Genomic DNA, 20697 nt, shown 5'->3' on the forward strand with positions numbered 1-20697 from the left:
GTTCTTTCCACAGTCTGCTCAACCACGTAAGAAAACCCACGAGCAACTTTCCTCTGGAGAGAAAGACATATAACAGGATGTAAAAATAGATGAAACTGGAATGGTATGTCAGGGCCTAAACATGAAGGGCCTTCCTTAATTTATCCATCTGGTCTTGAGCCAACTAATTCCTTAAGACTTGACTCAAGACCAAGTGCCTTAAGACCTGGCTCTATATAACACGATGCAATTTTTTTTTTAAGACCACATATACAAACAACTGTGTGCACTTTTTAAAGGCACACATACGGGCATGTTAAAGCATTGAAAACAGACTTGAAATATACATTCATCAAAAATGGGTTTACTTCTCAAAAGATGAGGAGGGGTCCAGCATAAGTGCTTTAATTTTTAAGGAGATAATATTGATTAATTGTATATGGAAGTGTTTCTAATTCCCAGACTTCACTAGATGCCCTTTTTGCCCTTCTCTTTAACTTCTGCACAAGTCTAATAAAGCACTGAGCTCACCATCCACCATAAATGCTGACTTGTCTCACTTTTCCTCCTGGAAGGTAAGACTGTGTTCTCCTCAGTAAACACACCATTTTTAGAGTGTCTGACATGGTATACAATGTTTACTGAATGCACACTCTGAACCTCCTAGGCAACTAAGTTATCCAAGGAAAGAATTCTTAGTCTATTTCTAAAAGGTCACAAGCCAGAAATTTTCTTTTCAACATATGCTTTAAAAAGACACTGATATAGTGGCTAAGAAGCTAGGCTTAGAGTTATAAAATTCTTGTTTTAAATTAAACTCTGCATGATGAACTGTAATCCTTAAAGAAGTTACTTAATTGTCATTCTCCTCATCTATAAAACATGGATGAGAATATCTTCCTCCTACATTTGTGGGGAAGATTAAAAGGGAATATTTATAAATTAATTAGCACAGTACCTGGTACCCAACATATGGTGGTCATTATTATGCTCTTCATGCTCAATTATTATTAAAGCAAGAATTTCTTATAATTTTTTGTTAACCAGAAAGTATTAATAAAACTTTAAAAACATATACTTTTAGAGGATAACATAAACCCAGATAATCTAGCTAATGTAAATAATGAAACTAGTAATTGGAAGTCCATCAGATCTGTGCAAGGAAAAAATGAATACCTCAATTAATTTGGCAGAGTAACTTCCATTCTGATACATGCAAATTTTGCATTTTTAACCTTATTCCAATTTTTTTTGAAGTTTTAAGCATCTTCACAGACTGAAAATGTTCATATTCAATTCATACACATTACTAAGCTGTATATCACCACCCTTCTTGAGGAATATGCTAACTCTCCACGTTATTAATATGCCAACAGTGCTCAATGATGCCTTCCACAGTTAATTGGCTAAGAAATCTTATCCTTAAAAACGTAATTAATAAATCCACACTGAAGTTCAGAGGATGCCTTGGATAAAGATCTATAGTTATTTTTTTTGAAACTACTGTTTGTTTTGAGTTGCTATCTCTATCTTCTGTTATGAAAAATGTCAGCATTTATATTTCACTTTATCGTAATCCATGATAATTTATCACAAAATAAGTTCATGTTAGATTGGATATCCAAAACACACTGCTTAATTCCACAAATAATGACTAAGTATCTAATACATTCTAGGCTGAAAGATTAAAAATTCATTCCTAAAAAGGGGTAAGAAAATAATTTTCTTATACATATTAAAAACCAGGTATGTTAGAGAAAAAGAAGTCTACAGAATCAAATGAAATTAACAGAATTTGTTAAAACTAACATCAGTCTCCTCAAAACATTTAAATTCTCTACTGAGTCCTTTGATGTTAACAAATTTAATATCCCAACAATCTATCTTATTTATATATGTGATATGTGTTTATATGCATGCGTGTGTATGTGTGTATATCAATCACTTTTCTCTTGTCAATTATCTCCTCGGCAAGCAACGTATCTACTCCAAAAACACCGACAAAAACAAAACCAAAAAAAACCCCAAATCCTGTAAACTCAAGAAAATATGTTACCTGTGCCTACTCTATAATTTTGTCACAAAACAAAAGAAATAACAACAGATGCAGAACGAGGTCTATTCAACAACGGATGTAATGGTTAATTGGTTCTTAATTATTCTCTCATGTAGTTTTGTAATGTTACTTCAGCTAAGAATATTTTTCAAAAATTAATTTTCATGATTTTATTTCCTCAGTTCCTTCAAAGAGTGATGTCCAGTCTCAAATTTGATGTAGATTACCTTCCTGATTCTGGTGGAACTGAGAAAATTCAACAGAGCAACTCTTTGTTATATTTAGTGGAGTACAGAAGGCAAAAGCAAAACTCCATCAGTAAAACATGAATAAGTCTAACAAACAAAGCACTGTTGTTAATGTAGTTTTGTCACGTTTGTAATGTAAGGAACCACAATTTGCAATCACTGTAACATAGCTCACCTGTTCATTTTTGCAAAGCCACACACTGTTTCCACTTAACACAGTAAAAATTTTAGCTTTATAGCCTCTCAGTTCAAGATATCCACATTTCTCAGGTGCAACAGCTCCTTGAGACTGTGAGGAAAGGGCCTGTAACTTCAGTGCATTTAACAGGACACTGATCCAGTCATTTCTCTCCTCTGAAAATAGACAGGAGAAAATACATATGCTTAGTAAGTTATAAACACATACAAATGTGGAAAGAGATTGACTTTCTCTGAAACAGATCATTTACAGATTCTTTCCCAGAACCACAATCTAAATGCTACTGTCGGCAGGGCAAATGGCCCAATTTTGTTAGGGAAAAGAAATAACACTTATTAGTCATTCCTTGGTATCCACAGGAGATTGGTCCCAGGACCCACAGCAGATACCAAACTCTGCAGATGCTGAAGTCCCTTACAGTCAGTCAGCCCTCTGCATCCTCAGGTTCATCAACTGAGGGTTCCACCAACCAGGGATCAAAAATGTCCTCAGATGTGGAAATCAAGGATATGGAGGGCCGACTGTATTCAGATGTCCTGTAACCAATATCACTGGCTTCACCTGGCAGCTAAATAGAAATGCCAGATCCTAGACCTTGTTACAGGCCTCCTGACCTGATGAATTAGAATCTTCATTTTAAGAAGATCTCCAGATAATGTGTATCCATGTTAACATCTAAGTAGCACTCTGTTAGATTATTCATGAGATTGGATTGTCTCTTTTAATATAAGAAAATAATATGGCTACTGAACAGGTAACAGATTGTACCCAGCAATGCAGTTACTAAAATATCCAGAAAAGCTTACTTTCTAACAGGCACTTGGAATCTACTCAAGAGTGTGCTTGCCTTGATATTCACTCACCCATTCCATTCACTAACAATAGCATCTTCATCTGTTGAATTAAAACTTAGTTCTCTCACTCTTTCCACAAAGTGACCTTCAACTATGTACAACACATTGTGTTACAGGCATAGGAATTCGATCCAGTCCGCAAAGAGCAATCAAAGCTGTAAGTCAGGTTTGATATGAACACATAATGGAACACAGAATACTACAACTGTCATGCAAGAGGTATCAAATAATGTATGAGTCAATTCAATGGAGGTAAGTGATTTGCTGAAGGTCATATAGCACGTATTAAAATTAGGAGAATCAAATGTTTTAATTCTCAGACAATTGTCCTTGGCACTATGAGAGAAAAAAAAAAAGGATATTTGTGTGAGCTCTTGAGGATGAGGAGCAATTTAAAAGACAAAACTGGAGTTTGGGAGGAGGATGAGCAAAACAGAATTCTAAGAAGAGGAAACACAAGACCAAAGGTGGAAACAACAAACATCTGCTCAGGGACTAATTTATGAATGAGCATATTTATAATTCTGAACTCACAAAGAAATAATGGGAAATATGGCTGGAGATCCTACAGGGCCTAGGAGAGGAATTTGGTCTTTATTATGGAGGCAAAAGAAAACCATTTCAAAATTCTTGGCAAGAAAGGGACATGATTAAGATGACAGACCAATCTGGAAGCTTGGAGGTCAGGAATAAGGCAATAGAGACTTAAAGTATACAAGGAAAAGGGAAACATATGGAGAGTCAAGATATTAAGGAGAGTAAAAAATAGCTGTGTTTTTGAATATGTTTGACACGTGTTCACCAAAAAATGAATTAATTACTCAGAATAAAAGGTAGCTGGGTATCATGAGTTGACCAAAGAAGGTAGAAGGTTGTATTAACAGAACCACCTGAGGTTTTCAGCTCCCTGGCATGAGCATCCAGGCAGACTGATAGCAATATGTGAATGAAGGTAATCTATACAAGGGAAGACTCATGACAGTGGATAAATGTTTAATGTAAAAGGAGAAGAAATGGTATATACCTGAGGTATAACTGATTCTAGGAGGCTAGAAAATGGGCCAGCAAAAAAAAAAAAAAAAATGGAAAAGTGATTATTAAGATAAAAAGGAAAAAAACAAACAAAACAGGCTAAATTCCAGGCAGGAAACTTTTATGAGAAGGAAAGAGTAAGCAGGACCCAAGCTTGGGAAATTGCCTGGTATCTCAGATCCTTCTAAGACAAGGTCTGGTTAGAGGTGATGTCATTGTGGATTGAAATAAGTCTCCATATTAGACTTGCTTGCATTCCAGCATGGATCCAGAGTTATTATACAATACAAGTCTTAATTTTTAAAGTATCTTCATTCTTTCTCACCTTCAAAACTACTAAAACCAGCTAGTTGTGTCTTTAATGACCAAGGCCAAAGTATTTATTAAAAACTCACTCAACAATATTTTATTGCAGGTATTACATAATCTTCAATAACAGTGTTTGTTCCTATATACCAGGATGAAATATTTCTCAAGTTTCCTCAGCATCATTATAAAGTAAAAGACATGAAAATATTCAGGTAACTAAGCCTATGTCAATATACAGTAGCTACTCTACATTTTACATCTACACAAACAGACTGCACTATAATAACTTATTACATTTTCAGTAACAGCAAAAGACCTTCCACTCTACTTGGTGATTACTTGTGATCATTAAGTACACACAAGATATTCCTGCCAAGTAAATGGTATATAATGTTTTCTGTTTGTTTATGTTAATCCATATAAATCACTGACTTTGAAATGTAGGTCATAATTTAATGAATGGGGCCAAAGTGATTGTGGTTTCCAGACTACTATTAGCATATATCTCAGTTTGTCAGGAAATAATTTGAAACTGGCAATTGCATTAACTGTTGAACTTAAGTATATTATGGCTGTATCTCAACAAATGGTGCCCTTATAGCCTAGAAGAATTCTCTAGCTCCTGAGGGCCTCATTTACTAATAGGAAGTAGTCATGAAGAAGAACAGGATTGAATAGTAACATTCAGTTTATATTTAATTACCCATACCAATGGAGATAAACAGTGATACAGACAATTCAAACACAATGAAAGAGATTACAAGTGTCATTGGTATTTGGCTTTGCAAAGTGTGCATACTTGAACATGGGGAACATGCTCTGACAAGTCACAATATTCCAAAACAAATAATGATTTCCCCTTGGGCAAAGGCAAAGCTGGATACTAAGCTGGCTTTTGCCTGCTCTTCACACCAAGATACTTTTATTCTTTCCAATAACAAGTGTTTATTGAGCATCTATTTTGATCTTAGCACTGTGTTAAGCACTATTCCCTCTGAGAATATACTCTGATGTTGATATATCTTTGCTCAGAGTAGAGCATTCCAGGTTGGAAAAAGAAAAAAAGGAGTTAGCAATCCCCTCAAACCTCAAATTATTTCTTGAGGTTTTCAGGAATGCCAACTCAGAGTGTACAAATTAAAAAAAAGAGGTTAATAAAAATGAACAGGAGAGACTTAACATCCTCTGGACTACTGGATTTAGCACTAGGCATATTCATTAGTAAAAAAGGATTGATTATATGAGGGGTTACTACACAAGTGCCATGTAAAACATTAAAAAAAGAATCTAACAAAGTTTGGATGTACTCTTAACTTTGGATATAATATAATCTAACTAAAGATTCTTCAGTGTAACCCATGATCAATATTAGAGAAGGAATTATTACACACCAGTGTTGTTCTTGAAATTGATAATGATTCATTCATACAAATGTCTACTGAGTGCCTACTATGTTCTAAGCCCTATTCTGAATACCAGGAATGAAGCAGGAAGATCATGGCCTTACTCTCCAGAAACTTACACTCTTGTGAAAGGAGGAAGGCAATAAAATGTAGACATATATTACACGGTGACAAGTGCAATGGGATAAAATAAAGCATAGGATGAAGGGCACAGAAAGTGCTATTTTATATAGGGTAATAGAAAAAGCCTCAGAAAGAAGGTGATGGTTAAGCAAAAGCCTAAAGGAAGTGGAAGTGATGGAGCAAGTTAGGAGGAGGACTGGAGGAAGAGCCTTCCAGGATGCAGAAAGCAGAAAGTGCCAAGGCCAAGGCAACAGCAGATTTGGCATGCTCACAGGAAAAGAGACCCCTGTAGCTGCAATGCAGTGAATGAGGTAGAGCACAGAAGGAAACAAGACAGAGAGACCAGGGTCAGATCCTTCATGGACTCTGGAAATCACAGTACTTCACTCTCAGTGAGCTGGAAACATGACAGAGCATCTGAAATAAACTGACAGGACCTGACTTTCTTGTTGAAGGATCGCTCTGACAACCGTACTGAAAATATGCCTGCAGTCGATCAAGGGAGGTTGTGACAATCATCAAGATAGAAATGGTGGCTTGTAGGAGAGTGACGGTGGTAGAGGTGCTGACAATTGGTCAGAGCCCTGAAATATTTCCAAAATCAAACTGGTAAGATTTGCTGATGGCCTGGATGTGAGCGAGGTAGGAAAAGATTCGATGATGACACCAAAGTTTGTGGCCTATTAAATTATGATAGGCAATCAAAGTACACAACAGAGAACTTTCAACTCCCCTGGCTCTTCCTCCAGATAGCAAATGTTCCATGCCTTGCTCCTTTTTTTAAAAAAATAAATTTATTTATTTTATTTATTTATCTTCGGCTGCATTGTCTTCCTTGCTGTGCGTGGGCTTTCTCTAGTTGGGGCGAGCGGGAGCTACTCTTCTGTTTTGTAGATAGGTTCGTTTGTGCCATACTTTAAATTCCACATATAAGTGATATCATATGGTATTTGTCTTTCTCTGTCTGACTTACTTCACTTAGTATGATAATCTCTAGTTGCATTCATGTTGCTGCAAATGGCATTATTTTGTGCTTTTTTATGGCCGAGTAGTATTCCATTGTATAATTGTACCACATCTTTTTATGCATTCATTGGTTGATGGACATTTAGGTTGTTTCCATGTTTTGGCCATTGTGAATAGCGCTGCTATGAACATTGGGGTGCATGTATCTTTTTGAGTTATAGTCTTGTCCAGGTATATGCCCAGGAGTGGGATTGTTGGATCATATGGTAATTCTATTTTTACTTTTCTGAGGAACCTCCATACTGTTTTACATACTGTCTACAACTTACATTCCCAACAATAGTGTAGAAGGGTGCCCTTTTCTCCACACCCTCTCCAGCATTTGTTATCTATAGACTTTTTAATGATGGCCATTCTGACCAATGTGAGGTGTACCTCATTATAGTTTTGACTTGCATTTCTCTAATAATTAGTGATGTTGAGCATCTTTTCATGTACCTACTGGCCATCTGTATGTCTTCTTTGGAAAAATGTCTATCAAGGTCTTCTGCCCATTTTTTGAATGGGTTGTTTGTTTTTTGTTGTTGAGTTGTATCAGCTATTTGTGTATTTTGGAGATTAAGCCTTTGTCAGTTGCATCATTTGCAAATATTTTCTCCCGTTCTGTAGGGTTTTTTTTTTTTTGGTTTGGTTTGGTTTGGTTTGTTTCTTTGTTTGTCTTATGGTTTCCTTTGCTGTGCTTGCACGTTTGATTAGGTGCCACTTGCTTATTTTTGTTTTTATTTCTATTGCCTTGGGAGACTGACCTAAGAAAACATTGGTATAATTTATGTCAGAGAATGTTTTGCTTATGTTCTCTTCTAGGAGTTTTATGGTGTCATGCCTTATGTTTAAGTCTTTAAGCCATTTTGAGTTTATTTTTGGACCACTCAGAATTCATAAGCCTTCTAACTATGAGAACTGCCCACTGAAAATGTGATATCACCTGTTTTTTAAAGTAACACAACACCTGTGTGACTACAGGTGCCAAGGGCATACAGACTAACTGAAGGATCATTAGCTGTTACAACCCTCTGAGCAATTCCAGCAATTCTGCTTGAGGACAAAAGTAATCAGATTAAATTTTCTAGTTGAGGAAGAGAATTTTAAAGATGTTATTATTTCAATAAAATTAACTTTCAAGTAAGAAAATAACAATATTTTCACAAGGAAATCCAGGGGAATTGAAGCCTTAGAAAATTTGTGGGGAAAAAATGCCAAATTGTAATCTTCTCTTAGCAACACCAGTGGGCAATGCAGCATTTTTGAAATCTTGACACTGGTTTCAGGGGAGACAAAGGGAGCTGTGTATTTAGGTCACTCAGAACTTTTCACCAAAAATGAAGAATTCATCTCTGTTACAATGTCAAACTACTGCCCCTTTCTAAACTTTGATTTTGCTTCTTGATTAGATTGAAGCAAAGTTTAATTAGGCTTAAAGTTCATTAAGTCAAGTTTTTCATAAGCCACTATGGTTGATTTCTCAGTGTCCACCAAATAAAAAATAACCAACAATTTGTATACATGGAAGGAGGAATAAAAAATAACTTAATAAAATACATATAGTATCTTGTTGAAGGTTCCATACCAAATACATAGACACATGTGCCATTTACATATATATATACATATACACATACATACACACACACATACACCCTTATACACTTATCTTTGAAAATGTGAGTTGTTACTATGTAAAAATGACTTTCAATGAAAAGAGCATATTCATTAATTCTATGTTGACAGTCTCAGTTTTCACTGAAGCAGTATTTTCATGGTTTCAAAAATTAAAGACCTAAGACTTATTTAACAAACAATAATTCTTATTAAGGTTCATAAAGTTTTTGTTTGTTTAATAGATCTTTATTGGAGGATAATTGCTTCACAGTACTGTGTTAGTTTCTGTTGACACCAAAGTGAATCAGCCATATGCATACATGTCCCCGTATCTCCTCCCGCTTGAGCCTCCCTCTTATCCTCCATATCCCACCCCTCTAGGTCACCACAAAGCACTGACCTGACCTCCCTGCGCTATGCTTCTGCTTCCCACCAGCCAACTATTTTACATTCAGTAGTGTATATATGTTGATGCTACTCTCACTTCGCCCCAGCTTCGCCCTCCCACCCCATGTCATCAAGTCCATTCTCTATGTCTACCTCTTTATTCCTTCCCTGCAACTAGGTTCATCAGACCATTTTTTTTCTTAGGTTCCATATATATGTGTTAGCATATGGTATTTGTTGTTTTCTTTCTGACTTACTTCACTCCATATGACAGACTCTAGGTACTTCCACCTCACTATAAATAACTCAATTTCATTTCTTTTTATGGCTGAGTAATATTCCATTGTATATATGTGCCACATCTTCTTTATCCATTCATCTGTCAGTGGACATTTAGATTGCTTCCACATCCTGGGTATTGTAAATAGTGCTGCAATGAATACTGTGGTATGTGTCTCTTTTTGAATTATCGTTTTCTCAGGGCATATGACTAGTCGTGGGATTACTGGGTCATATGGTAGTTCTATTTTTAGTTTTTTAGGAAACTCCATACTGTTTTCCATGATGGTTGAATCAATTTATACTTCCACCAACAGTGAAGGGGGGTTTGCTTTCCACCACATCCTTTCTAGTATTTACTGTTTCTAGATTTTCTGATGATGGCCATTCTCACCAGCATGAGGTGATACCTCACTGTAGTTTTGATTTGCATTTCTCTAATAATTAGTGATGTTGAGCATATTTTCATGTGCCTCTTGGCCATCTGTATGTCTTCCTTGGTGAAATGTCCTTAGGTCTTCCACCCATTTTTTAACTGGATTGTTTGTTCTTTTGCTATTGAGCTCCATGAGCTATTTGTATATTTTGGAGATTAATCCTTTGTCTGTTGATTCATTTGCAAATAGTTTCTCCCATTCTGAGGGTTGTCTTTTTGTCTTGTTTATGGTTTCTTTGCTGTGCAAAAGCTTTTAAGTTTAATTAGGTCCAATTTGTTTATTTTTGTTTTTATTTCCATTTCTCTAGGAGGTGGGTAAAAAAAGATCTTGCTGTGGTTTATGTCAAAGAGTGTTTTTCCTATGTTTTCCTCTAAGACTTTTATAGTGTCTGGTCTTATATTTAGGTCTTTAATACACTTGGAGTTTATTTTTCTGTATGGTGTTAGGGAGTGTTCTAATTTCATTCTTTTACATGTACCTGTCCAGTTTTCCCAGCACCACTTATTGAAGAGGCTGTCTTTTCTCCACTGTATGTTCTATCCTCCTTTGTCATAAATTTGGTGACAATATGTGCATGGGTTTATCTCTGGGCGGTCTGTCCTGTACCATTGATCTATATTTCAGTTTTTGTGCCAGTACCATACTGTCTGGATTACTGTAGCTTTGAGGTGCAGTTTGAAGTTGGGAAGCCTGATTCCTCCAACTACATTTTTCTTTTTCAGGATTGCTTTGGTTATTTGGGGTCTTTTGTGTTTCCATATGAATTGCAAAATTTTTTGTTCTAATTCTGTGAAGAATGCCATTGGTAGTTTGACAGGGATTGTATTGAATCTGTAGATCGCTTTGGGTAGTACAGTCATTTTCACAATATTGATTCTTCCAATCCAAGAACATGGTATATTTCTTCATCTGTTTATATCATCTTTGATTTCTTTCATCATTATTTTATAATTTTCTGAGTACAAGACTTTTGTCTCCTTAGGGAGGTTTATTCATAGATATTTTATTCTTTTTGTTGCAGTGGTAAACAGGAGTGTGTCCTTGATTTCTCTTTCAGATTTTTCATTGTTGGTGTAGAGGAATGACAGAGATTTCTGTGCATTAATTTTATATCCTGCAACCTTACCAAATTCATTGATTAGTTCGAGTAGTTTTCTGGTGGCATCTTTAGGATTTTCTATGTATAGTATCATGTCATCTGCAAACAGTGACAGTTTTATTTCTTTTCCAATTTGTATTCTTTTTATTTCTTTTTCTTCTCTGATTGTCATGGCTAGGACTTCCAAAACTATGTTGAATAAGAGTGGCGAGAGTGGACATCCTTGTCTTGTTCCTGATCTTAGAGGAAATGTTTTCAGTTTTTCACCACTGTGTATGGTGCTTGCTGTGGGTTTGTCATACATGGTCTTTATTATGTGGAGGTAGGTTCCCTCTATGCCCATTTTCTGGAGAGTTTTCATCCATCATAAATGGGTGTTGAATTTTGTCAGAAGCTTTTTCTGCATCTATTGAGATGATCATATGGTTTTTCTTCTTCAATTTGTTAATGTGGTATATCACACTGTTTGATTTGCGTATATTGAAGAATACTTGCATCCCTGGGATAAACCCCACTTGATCATGGTGTATGATCCTTTTAATGTACTGTTGGATTCTGTTTGCTAGTATTTTGTTCAGGATTTTTGCATCTATGTTCATCAGTGATATTGGTCTATAATTTTATTTTTTTGTGTGTGAGTCCTTTTTCTGGTTTTGTATCAGGGTGATGGTGACTTCGTAGAATGAATTTGGGAGTGTTTCTCCCTCTGCAATTTTTTGGAAGAGTTTGAGAAGGACTGGTGTTAGCTGTTCTCTAAATGTTTGATAGAATTCCCCTGTGAAGCCATCTGGTCCTGGACTTTTGTTTGTTGGAAGATTTTTAATTACGGTTTCACTTTCATTGTGATAGGTCTGTTTATATTTTCTAATTCTTTCTGGTTCAGTCTTGGAAAATTGTACCTAAGAATTTGTCTGTTTTTTCATGGTTGTCCATTTTATTGGCATATAGTTGTTTGCAGTATTCTCTTATAATCCTTTGTATTTCTGCAGTGTCAGTTGTGATTTCTTTTTCATTTCTTATTTTATTGATTTGTGTCCTCTCCTTTTTTTTCTTGATGAGTCTGTGCAAGGGTTTATTAATTTTGTTTATCTTCTCAAAGAACCAGCTTTTAGTTTTATTGATCTTTTTATTGTTTTCTTCATTTCTATTTCATTTATTTCTGCTCTGATCTTCATGATTTCTTTCCTTCTACTGACTTCGGGTTTTCTTTGTTCTTCTTTCTCTAGCTGTTTTAAGTGTAGTGTTAGATTGTTTATTTGAGATTTTTCTTGTTTCTTCAGGTGAGATTGAATTGCTATAAACTTCCCTCTTAGAACTGCTTTTGCTGCATACCATAGGTTTTGGGTTGTCGTGTTTTCATTGTCATTTGTTCCTATGTTTCTTTTGGTTTTTTTTTGGGGGGGGTACACGGACCTCTCACCGTTGTGGCCTCTCCCACTGCAGAGCACAGGCTCTGGACGCACAGGCTCAGCGGCCTTGGCTCACGGACCCAGCCGCTCCACAGCATGTGGGATCTTCCTGGACCGGGGCACAAACCCGTGTCCCCTGCATTGTAAGACAGACTCTCAACCACTGTGCCACCAGGGAAGCCCCCTATGTATTTTTTAACTTCTTCTTTGATTTCTTCAGTGATCTCTTCATTATTTAGTAGCACACTGTTTAGCCTCCACGTATGTATGCTTTTTAGTTTTTTTTCCTGTAATTGATCTCCAGTCTCATAGTGTTGTGGTCAGAAAAGACGCTTGATATGATTTCAATTTTATTTAATTTTCCAAGGCTTTATTTGTGACACAAGATGTGATCTATCCCGGAGAATGTTCCATGTGCACTTTAGAAGAAAGTGTATTCTGCTGCTTTTGGGTGGAATGTTCTATAAATATCAATTAAATCTATGTGGTCTATTGTATCATTTAAAGCTTGTGTTTCCTTATTTATTTTCTGTTTGGATGATCTGTCCATTGGTATAAGTGGGGTGTTAAAGTCCCCTACTATTATTGTGTTACTGTCAATTTCTCCTTTCATGGTTGTTAGCATTTGCCTTATGTATTGAGGTGTTCCTATGTTGGGTGCAAAAACATTTATAATTGTTATATCTTCTTCTTGTATTTATCCTTTGATCATTATGTAGTGTCCTTCCTTATCCTTTGTAACAGTATTTATTTTAAAGTCTATTTTATCGAACACAAGTATTGCTACTCCAGCTTTCTTTTGATTTCCATTTGCATGGAATATCTCTTCCCATCCCTTCACTTTTAGTCTGTATGTGTCCCTAGGTCTGAAGTGGGTCTCCCCGGGATCGAGTGGGCCAGGCAATCGCCCTTGGCTCCTCTCTCGCTCCTCCCAGAGGGCCCCTCCTGCCTGCCTCTCCTACTCTCCCCAGCCTCAGGGGTGCCGATCCTTTCTGGCCTCCAGTTCTCCTCCCCCCTCACTCACCCCACATCCTACCAGTTCACTTGGGGGTTCCTCCCATCTCCTTGGGCATCAGGGTCCCCCACTAGCGGCTGGCAGGCGCACTAGTTGTGGGGAGATACTAATTCCATGTCTTCTCACACTGCCATCTTGATTCCATCCCCTCCATATACTAAGTTTACATAATAAAGATGAACTATATACCCCGGAGGGACTTATTGGTCCATTGTAAACATGTAACTTTTAAACATGTGTGGGTTGATACATTTTCTTTAAATAAAATGTGTCTGTTTAATTTGTAACTGCCACAAGTAAATATGGCTAAACAGATTTTCACACAAGTCGAAGCTTTATTATATCTAGCCTAAAATGCAGACTCTGTGGCATATGTGAATTTCCCTATGAGAAGCCAATGGGAAGAGGATAAGCACCTCAAAGAAACAGGAAATCAGCTCGGGCAGTGGAGACCAGAGCATAAGGACTGACCATTCTGATAGCCAGTCGAGAGGAGCAATGTCGTGTGTTTTAAGAAAATACAGAAAAAGAGAAACTGTTATTTCAAAAAAGAGTTTCATATCGAGCATCACAACTGTGGATAATTTTCTGAATTTCAGGCATTTGACTCATAATACATATGTCAATATCATATACTCTAGGACATGGGTTGGCAAACTTTTCTGTAAAGGGCCAGAGAGTAAATATCCCAGGCTTTCCTGGCCATACAGTCTGCAGCAACTACTCAGCACTGCCACTAAGGCACAGAAGCAGCCATAAGGCAACATAAATGAATGACAGTGGCTGGGGTCTGATAAGATTGTACTTACGAAAACAAGCAGCGGGCCAGATTCTGGTTACAGGCCAGTTTACCAACCCCAGCTCTAGGCTACATTTCTTGACATTTGTTTTTAAATAGCAAGTCAAGTGAGAAACACTTCTTATGTTACACCTGGGCAGTATATACATAGGTACGTTTCACACTATGAGACTTACACTTACTGTAGGCAGTGCACTTTGATATTCCTTATTCTACTGTATTTTATATTTGTTTGGTTTTTGTTTTGTGGGACTTTGGGGGAACCATCAGAAAGCACTATGCCGATCTCACAAATTGACAGTGAGTGACTCACAGTTTGAAAAAAATTTGCTGCAGTGTGAGCAGCAGTTGGGACTTATCCATTTACTGATTATCCCAAGTAATAATGGAAACTTTTCAGTGACATACAGTATTTATTGAATGCTTTCCATGTGCCATGCATTGGCATATGTTCTAGGAATCCAGCAATAAAAAAAAAAAAATTGCCCCATAATTCCTAATATTGTTGTAGTTTATAAAAGGTAAATACTTACATGTGTAAAATAGGATAATAACTGTACTACCTACAAATCTCATGAGACTATTGGGAACATGAAGCATTTAGCAAATATCACATATTCAGTAATTTTTCCATACCACGATTATTCAAATAATTAAGTACCAAGAAGTACATTTTAAAATCAAGTTATCATCTCTACTAAAATAAAAGATGCTTTAAGTTAAAATTCTAATTCTTTAGTTAATGAAGATGGCCTTATTTACATTATTTGAAAGTAGTACTGATATACTGAGAGTCAATCAAAGTTACAACAGAGAATTTTAATTTGCCTGTCTCTCCCTTCCCTATCTCCCCCACCCCAGAAAAAAGAGTCAGAGAAGATTTAAAGGTTTAGACTCCATCCACAAACCATGTGCCATCTTTAGATCAATTTTCACCATCAAGTGACCCACAGCAGATGATACAGGTGAAAAAAACTCAAGAAATATAAAAGATACTCCAAAATCTATCTTAAAATGATTACCATGCCTGCTTGATTGTAAAAATAGGCCATACATAAACTTCATAAAACCAATGTTTTAATTTTTAGAAAAATTATTTTTCCACATTGAATAACTATTTTGCATTATCAACAACTAAAAGTGAGCTCCATAAGAGCAGAGATTTTTGTCTACTTTTCTTCACTGCTATATACCCCAAATTTAGAAGAGTCCTTGGCACTTAGTAGATTTGCACTAAATATCTGTTGCATGAAAGAACAGTGAACAAACAACGACTTGTCAATTTGTTTATGTTTTCATATAATGGCATTCAAAAAATTAATATAAAATGTAAATCATTTAAAAGTAACATATTTAAAGATTGCCTGACATTTCTAGCTTAACTGGTGTATTAAATCTAATGATTGGTCAGAAATTAATATCTCTCTTTTTATAGGGATAAAGAAAGAATCTTACCTTCTTTTTCTACTCTAAAAACAAAAGTTCTTTGTGTTGTAACAACTTCAAATTTGTTGTCTCCTTGAACTCGTACCGTAGATATAGCAGAAAGGGGAATTATTCCTTTTGAATACTTCTCCTGTATTGGTTAGAGAAAAAGATCCATAAAGAAGAAACATTAAAATAAAATTCCCTTAATCAAAAATAGAATGGCAAGATATTTACAAGTGCTTCTCCTTCATAATTTCAATCTAAAATTTTAAAATCACATATAAATAGCATATATCCTTATATACACTTAAGTCCCCAGAAAGGAAAATATTAAGTGCCCCTTCCAAGTGAGATGTCTTTTCACTTTTCTCTTCATCTGCAATTAAGAGACAATGACTCACATACAAACAACATAGCAGACCAGCAATACATAGTTCCAAAAAACAGCGGTATGTTCTTTGAAACAATCTGGTCAAAATGATTTTATGGTGTTTGCAGGCATCTGCTGGCCATCACAGGTACTGTAACTACACCATTTCAAAACCACTGCTACATATTGTGAACAAGAATATTATCTAAGAAACCAGACTGTTGGATTGTCTCAATTAACCCACATTGCTCAATGCTCTGATAATGAAGATCTTAATCTCCACTGCATCACTTTTTATTCTCCAGTGACTGAGGGGTGAAAAAACATGGATTCGGCTGTTTGCAATTGGAATATACCTATTACAATTTTGCTCAAGAAAGTCATTCTTAAGACTCTTGATAACTTTCTCCATCTGCATTTTCCTGGACCCTCCTAAACCAATTGGCATAATCATCGCCCCCATAATTTCAACTATTTACTAAGAGTGTAACATTTACTGGGCCCTGTGTTGGAAAGAAAATTCCAAGAGTATTTATATGTTCAAGTGGCCTCAAACTGAAAAACCAACTAACCAAATGCGAAAAAAGTTTAAAAATGAGTACAAAACATGGGAAGTAAGAGTACGAAGATCAGAATTCTCAATTCTGCTTACAAGAGGTCAGAGGTATTTTCACAGAAATAGTGACATTTGAACCTGACTTTAAGAAACCTTAAGTTAACCAAATAGATAAGTGAGGGGGCAGGGGGCATCCTGGCCAGAAAGACTGAATAACAGAGGTGTAAAGTAGAGAAGTAAGAGGAGCTGCAGTGTCGAGTCAAAAGAGATGAGGCTGAAAACATAAATCAAGTCCACATCATGAAAGGTCTTAGTGTCAAAAGAGTTTAGACACAACTTTATGGGGTTTCTTCTACAATTCCTTTCCATCATCTATGGAACCATCACTTTTGACCCAGGTCCCAAGTATCTGAAACAACTGGTTAGGAGAAGAATGTACTAAACCATTCCATGCAGATCACAAGGGTCAAGTTCACATTCCTCCCAGTGGCAAACTCCAGCCATACAATAGCAGATGGGTAAAAGACAGTTGCTGCGAGCAACATGGCAGTCTACTGGGAAGTTTCTCCTCTGCCAGTTGAAGAGATACACTATACTCTCATGGTATTCCCTCTTAGTTATTTGACAGTTTCTTCTACTCTAACCCCCATTCCTGCCTTTATGTATCCATCAAAATCCTATCCATTCTTTAATGCCATCTTCAATAACAATACCATGAAGGCTTTCCTTTATCCTCTCAAGCAGCCAAAATCAAGTAAGATACTTGAACTGTGATTTAGGAAGATGAGGGGGCAACTTTCTGGAAAAAGGGGAGGGAGGTCAAGGAATAAGTACTAACAAAATAACTTTTTCTCCTCCTTATTTTCCATTTTTTTGGTTTTATCTTCTGTCCCTAAGAAAAAAAAATCCCTTCTTACTATTTCAACTACCAACTTTATGTGGAGAATTCTAAAATCTGTCCCTTCCTTCCTTCTTTGTCCATTTCCGTTAACTCCACTCCCATATTTTGAATCATCAATGGGACATATAACTGTCCCATAAGCACCTCAAACTTTAAAACTGAATTACCTCCTGGAAACATACTCTTCCTCTATATCTGTCCATAAAAATATCACTCTTCTGGTCAATCAGTCTTCAATAGAGTAGTTTTTGACTTGTGCTTCTGTTTTGTACCCACATAACCTGGGACTCTTCCGACATCTACATGGTCAACTTGCTCCCTACCAGTTCCTGATTCTTTCTAGTCACATTAGCTTTCTTGAAGTTCCATGAATACATTGTGGTTCTGCTCAGTCCAGTGACTTTACATACTCTGTTCTGCAAGGAACCATTTTTCATACCCATTTTCACATACTTACTGCCTCTACATCTTTCCTATTTCAGCATGAATATATGCTCTGAAGAAAGCCCTCTGACCAGTCTCTTTTCTCAGGCCCCTCATCCTCACCCAGCCAGATAACCCTAATTTAACAGTAACCTGTACTTTCCTCTATAGCAATTACTAATTCTAATTTAAATGATAATTCTTTATATTTACCGTGGGATCATCTGATCAGTACAGTCTTTCCAAACTGTTCATCTTACATCTATTTTCTCCATTACCTTTCACATAATCAGTATTGCATATTTTCTGAATGAATGAATCCTTTGTCCAATCAATCACAATTATACAAATTCCGACAGCTCATTTTTAGTATTTTTCGAAATTCATTTTTTTAAACACCTCCACTGGCCTATACAACCTACACCCTGATAAACTAATGCCTGATTTACTGCACACTCTCCTGATTTGCCTCCCTACTTTCAGCTTGTTTTCCCTCTCACCTTTCCTGCATATTATTGTTCAAATGTCATAGTTGGAGAGAATAAAGGAAACATTCATGGAGGAGGAGAACAGGATGGGTCTTGAAGTTTGCACAGGATTTTCATGGATGGTAATGGCTAATGAGAGTTAGAGGAAAGAGCAAAACCATGGAGGTGAAAATACAGTAAAAGACACACAAGTTCTCCACAGTTGTACCAAGACACTGTTGAAAAAGGTCACTGCAAAGAAACACATGACATGATTGGCTTAACAAAGAAAACCCAATAAATGCAAGTGGGTTACAATGGCAATATTAGGCAATACTAGACCAGGAAGTGCTCTAGGAATTGACAGGAGGGAGAGAATGTCTCCCCATTGTCAGGCAACCTGAGAGATTCAAAGGGGCACAGCACCTTTGGGGACAGTGATACAGTCTCTCTGGCTGTAAGTTTGTAGTGGCTGAGTCCAGACAGTGAAAAATCCAGAATATCCAGAAACATTTATTTACACTTTATCCCCCAGGTGATCCACTGTCAAACTGTAGTTTGCCTAAGAATTAGAGGAGCTTACAAAAATACATCTCTAGTGATATAATTAACTATATGTTGAATAAAACGTTACCATTAACCCATTTTTCAGTAGAGAAAAAAATGAAGCAGCATTGTAGAGAAAGACACAGGAATTTTAAAAAGGAGATTTTCCTCCTTCTAGATCTCTTCAAAGAGATTAAAAAAAATTCCTTAAAAACATAACAACTCACCAACATGCCTACAATAATAATGTTGTTTAACGTTAGTACTTATGGAAGAGTAATAGAAAAATAAATTCCCCAGAAGTGATAAAAATGTACTTAAGAAGCAAAATACTATGCTACTTTAACCTCAGGAAGTTGTAGTTTCTCTAATAGCTCATCTATAATCTTTTCTGAGATTCTAAGATAAATCTCAAAATTTTTAACACTGTAGAGTTCATTTTACATTTCCATTCTAACACACAATAAAGACAAAACAGGAAGAGAAATAAAACTAAACTAAATGACACTAGGCTCAAAATGACTGCATTTTTCAGCATGTGAAATTTTCCTTAAGGAAAGAAATTCTAAAGCATCCCTTGAGCCTATAATACACAGATATCTAGGTCAACTTTGCCATTTATCTACCACTTTCCGACAATGAAATGACCATAGGGCAATTCTGCCCCTAGCTGAGTGAGAACAGGGGTGAGTGAGATCTCTTGGCAGGTGACCAGATATCAAGGCTGTTGGAATGATGCCATTTTCAGTAATACAATGAAAAGGCCTTGCTGAGACATGATTGGGCAGCACTGAGGAAAGCAGAAGAAAACTAGGGGAACAGGCAACTCTGCAAACTACCTCCTGAAAGCCCAACCACAGGCTTCTCAAGTGCACATTAAACACTGAAAGACACAACTCCTTGACGCACAGGACCACGAAAACTGCACACCCAGCTGAGATAGAAGCTATGGCCACACTTATGCTCTCTGTTCACTGACCTTGAAATCCCCTCTTCTCAGTCCACCAATCCATCCCTTTTGCCAGAAGGGTCACAACAGAAACCATGTCTCTTTTTAGGAAACACCCATCCTAGTGTTTTGGGGTTTTTTTGCCAACATGAAACCACTCATCTGAGTAGTAAAGGAATGAAATGCCATAGGAAACAACAATTTGATTTTTTTTTTAAATTTTAATGTCAAGGTAAAGAATTTGTAATAATTCATCTTAACAAATTTTTATCTTAATTTAAAGCCAAGGCTGGGGCTTCCCTGGTGGCGCAGTGGTTGAGAGTCCACCTGCCAATGCAGGGGACACGGGTTCTTGCCAAGGTCCGGGAAGATCCCACATGCCGCGGAGCGGCTAGACCTGTGAGCCATGGCCGCTGAGCCTGCGCGTCCAGAGCCTGTGCTCCACAACGGGAGAGGCCACAACAGTGAGAGGCCCGCATACAGCAAAAACAAAACAAAACAAAACAAAACCAAACAAAACCAAGGCTGCATCGTTCTTATTGCATCAGGGTGGATAGGTGCTCAGCTCCTCACTACAGTTGAGATGAGCTTTTAAAGGACAAAGAGAGTGAGTCTGGTTGGACAGAGACACTAGAAATTCTCTCTCCTGAATGGTAATGATATCAACCCCACCAGAGCCTGATGGCACAGAACAGTTTTCTTCCTCATTTCAAGCAAACCAGAGAAGGGCACAGGTGCTAAAGAAAACCAGAGGTCAGATTGCATCAGATACAGAGACTACATTTTACCCACCCTAGGTTACCA

At 36.8% G+C, this 20697-nt stretch overlaps 1 protein-coding gene across 1 annotated transcript in view; it reads right to left on the reverse strand.

The window, feature by feature from the left end:
* The window catches only part of ARAP2 (ArfGAP with RhoGAP domain, ankyrin repeat and PH domain 2), a gene marked incomplete at both ends in the record, with an annotated part of 192262 nt that overhangs the window by 130417 nt on the left and 41148 nt on the right, over window positions 1-20697 (reverse strand). Inside the window, 2 exons of the mRNA XM_079704429.1 lie at window positions 2459-2637; window positions 15709-15829. Of these exons, the coding sequence (XP_079560555.1) occupies window positions 2459-2637; window positions 15709-15829 (300 nt within the window). The remainder of the gene's footprint in view (window positions 1-2458; window positions 2638-15708; window positions 15830-20697) is intronic.

The sequence above is a fragment of the Hyperoodon ampullatus genome (assembly GCF_949752795.1).
Source record: "Hyperoodon ampullatus genome assembly, chromosome: 1".
In the NCBI taxonomy this organism is placed as follows: domain Eukaryota; kingdom Metazoa; phylum Chordata; class Mammalia; order Artiodactyla; family Ziphiidae; genus Hyperoodon; species Hyperoodon ampullatus.